Genomic DNA, 3,669 nt, shown 5'->3' on the forward strand with positions numbered 1-3,669 from the left:
AGACGCTCCTGAGAAGTTTTAAGTGAGCGAGTCTCCAGTGGTAGCTCCTCTGGCTTTCCTCTGGTCTTGCGGTACACATTTGCAAATTCTTGCCTTGCAAGATGCTCTCCAGCACGTTGTTTCCAAAAGTAATAAAACACTCATGCGATATTCATGAACGCAGATCCAGCAATTAACAAGGAGAACAAAGCGTTTCATTGTGTAGATATTTAATAAGACATTTGTTAATACTGGTCTTGCCAACCTTCTTAGATATTTGTAAGACAGTTCCCCACATCCCTGTGTCACTAGATCATGATCATTTTCCCCCCAGAACCTTGGGGTTCTGACATCCAGTGCAAAGAACAGCCCTGCTGCATTTCACAAGGGTGACATGGAAGGCCACCAACTCCCCTGTTTAGTTGCCAGTTGGATACTATCCCCTTCCCCTGCTGATGTCTGCAGGAGACATTCCTGGGTTTCATATGGCTGGTTCTTCCCTTAGGTTCATGTTTAAAACAAGGGCTGGAGATGTGGTTCCGTGGCAGGGTGGCCCTGGGTTCAACCCCTAGTACTACTAAGCAAGCTCTGAAATGATCAGATCTACCCACACCCTTATGATGGTTTCTATTGGAGACCCAGGCACCAGGAGGTTCCCTGAAAATCACCTCCAGGGATGACCTACGACTGTGAGGATGAAGCTGGTTCTTGCTAGTGGCAATACAGTGTAAAATAAGACAACTGTGGTAAATATTTTCAGGGAGATGTGCTTCTATTAAGAACCTTAGCTTCCATGTGGCTTGCTAATCCAAAGTCAGATGTAGTCACTGGTGTTAAAATTTCATTATGGACTTCATTTAATTAAATTAATCTATGTATTTTTGCATGCTATAACAACCCGGGCTGCTGAACTCCCTGGCTCAGGTGTGTGCTTTGCTGGCTCTTAGGATTTGCTGCATGCAGAAGACCTTGTAGTTGGAAACTTTCCTTTTACTGTCATGGTGGGGGAGCATCCACGCAATCCCAGCTCTTGGAGGGANGGCTTTTGGGAGCAGGAGTTCAAGCCAGCCTGGGCTGCAGAATGAGGGCCAGTCTGAAACACAAATGAGCAACTACGAAAGCAAACATGCACACACACACACACACACATAGACCTTCAGCAACCAGCCAGGGAGACATCATTTATGTCCTGTGAAGAGAGGCAGTGACCAGCCAGTGATCAAGAACCAGAGCAGCAGCAGTGTGTGTGTTTGTGTGTGTGTGTAGGGGGGAAGATTTGTGAAATCAAAGCCCCTGTCTATACCACTGTTCACAAACCTGCCTGGCCATGGTCTCCTCTGCCATAAAGAAAAAGTAGTAAGAATTCTAGAGGCTTAACTCCAAAGCCTCCAGGCTCTTCATCTAGAGGCTGCTGAAGGCCAGACACCCCCCAAATACACCAGCACAGGCTGCCATGTCTTGCTCAGGGAAAGAACCCAGAATTCTACCATGCGGGGCTGTCCACTCGTGCAGCAACATTTCCCATCCTCCAGGCAGATGCAGACATGTGACTACATTCTGATTAAAGGAAGGCCATTTCNAGAAAGTACTTTGCAAGATGGAGAAAAGTTGTCTATCCCCTATCTTCTTTTCCTTGCAGGAATGATCAGGATGGTTGGAGCTGGGGTATCGGTCCCACACATCAATTCCAATGGACACAGGATGTGTGGGAGAAATTCCCTGACCCCAAGGGTCCCATCTCCCACCCCCACCCCCACCTCATCCCTGCACCACTTTGAAACTCGAGGGAAGAATTAAATACTGCTTGTTTAAGCTATTGCTGTTTTATAATTTCCACCACTTGGGGCAGGGAGTTGAGTCTCAGCTGACAAAAAATACAGAGCAGAGTGAAGTGGGCCATGAGTAGCAGAACTTAACCCTGTGGTGGTGGCTTAATGGATGTGTCCAAGTGGCAGGGACTCAAANGCTGAAAGGGAGAGAGCTGGTGACCCTCACTCTACAGAAACATAGCCTAGATAACACTGGTCCTCTGCCGTCCTTTGTTCTGGACAGGAGTGCAGCAGGGAGCAGCGTGGGAACATTCATGATGTAGGGCACATTAGTGGCTGCTTTCAGCACCATGCTAAGAGAGGGACAGGGACTTTGGCTAACGCTGGCCAGGAGACAAGCAGGAATGAAAGACACACAGCTGTGCTAATGGAGCTGCGATGGACAGCTCTGCAATCTGTATCCACCAAGAGCTGGGCAATTTGGGGATTGAAAAGGCTGAAAACAGGGACTGCTGTGTCTTTCAAAGGACATCTGCCATCAAAGTAGTGTCTGCAGCTCAGTACACTTAGCAGAAAATAAAGCCAGTGCCCCGTCCCAGCGGCTGGGGGCCCGAGGGAGAGTCACCATAAGGACGCTTCCTCCCCAGCTGTGCCATCCCTCAGGCCGCCTCAGGGTAAGTGCCAGAGTTGCAGGGTGGAGACAGGCCTGTCTACAACCCCCTTCTCCTTCAGGAGAACTCGGGATGGCTGCAGTTTGAGGTTTCATGCGGAGTTGTATCAGACAATGCAGAGACCCTGTGGTTCTTACTCCATTGCCCTCTAAGATAATACCCGGACAAAGAGCCACGTAAGCATTCATCNTCTTTGTACTTATAGGTAGCACCTGTACACACCCATCCTTTGCCACTTCATCACCCACAGAACCATCTTCACCCTCACAGACTGGGATGGCCTAGGGCTCAAGCAGAGCCTGTAGCAAGCAGCTGACTATCTGTTTCTGACACACCACCCTCCCTCTCAGTCCTTTGGTGGCCACTATTCAAGCCTGAGTTTCTAAAGTTCCTTTATTTATTAAGTTGTGTGTGTGTGTGTCTGTGTCTGTGTGTGTGTGTGTGTGTCTGTGTGTGTGTGTGTGTGTCTGTGTGTGTGTGTGTTTGGAGACAGGCTCCCTTTGATCTGCTGATTTTTAATGCCTGTCTTCTCCATGGAGACCTCAAGAGCCATGAAGCAGGAGGTGTGAGCCAGATCTCTAAGATTCTGCCTTGCTGCGGCACTCCTGTTTGCTTATTGAATGGGACGAATAAAGGAGCAGTGGCTGGTTGGTACCTGTGCCCCACAGGAGGCTGAAAAGAAGTTGCATGAGGTCATGACCCTAAAGATGGGTGGGAAGCTCACAGGCCCAGCTGGTGCAGGGAAGTCCAGCACAGGGGTGAAAGCCTGGACATAGGACTCCAGGTGAGTCTGCCAGTCCAGGAGCAGCTGTAGGATAGCGTGCTTCAGGCTGAGAGGTGTGGCTGGCCAGGAAAAGACTACAGAGACAGGCAATGCACAGAGACAGTATGAACAGGGCCATGCTGTTCCCACCACCCTGGCTCCAGGCCTCTTGCTTTTGCTTTCTGTTTCTGGTTTNGTTTTGTTTTATTGTTGTTTTGTTTTTGTTTGTTTTTTTCCCTGAAGCTTTTTATCCTCATTTTGAAAATACCAGTCTGCCACTGTATTTGTCATTCAAGACTTTAGGAGCTGTGTTCTCTATTGGGCCTGATGGTATTGATGGCATAGACTGTCTTTGTCCAACAGCCTTAATGAAGGCTAACANTGAGTTCATCAGAAGACAAGCAGGTAAGCCTCATCCAGGACAATCCAGACACTGTAATTAAATGGACAAGCTCGAAGGTCTGCTTGCTATGAGGAGAGAGTCAGT

At 48.6% G+C, this 3,669-nt stretch overlaps 1 protein-coding gene across 1 annotated transcript in view; it reads left to right on the top strand.

Moving 5' to 3' along the window:
- Nucleotides 1-3,669, top strand: part of Cdh26 (cadherin 26) — a 75,407-nt gene that overhangs the window by 53,215 nt on the left and 18,523 nt on the right. The window contains exons 13-14 of the mRNA XM_021179904.1: nucleotides 2,276-2,422; nucleotides 3,479-3,587. Of these exons, the coding sequence (XP_021035563.1) occupies nucleotides 2,276-2,422; nucleotides 3,479-3,587 (256 nt within the window). The remainder of the gene's footprint in view (nucleotides 1-2,275; nucleotides 2,423-3,478; nucleotides 3,588-3,669) is intronic.

Source organism: Mus caroli, chromosome 2 (genome assembly GCF_900094665.2).
Source record: "Mus caroli chromosome 2, CAROLI_EIJ_v1.1, whole genome shotgun sequence".
Taxonomy (NCBI): Eukaryota; Metazoa; Chordata; class Mammalia; order Rodentia; family Muridae; genus Mus; species Mus caroli.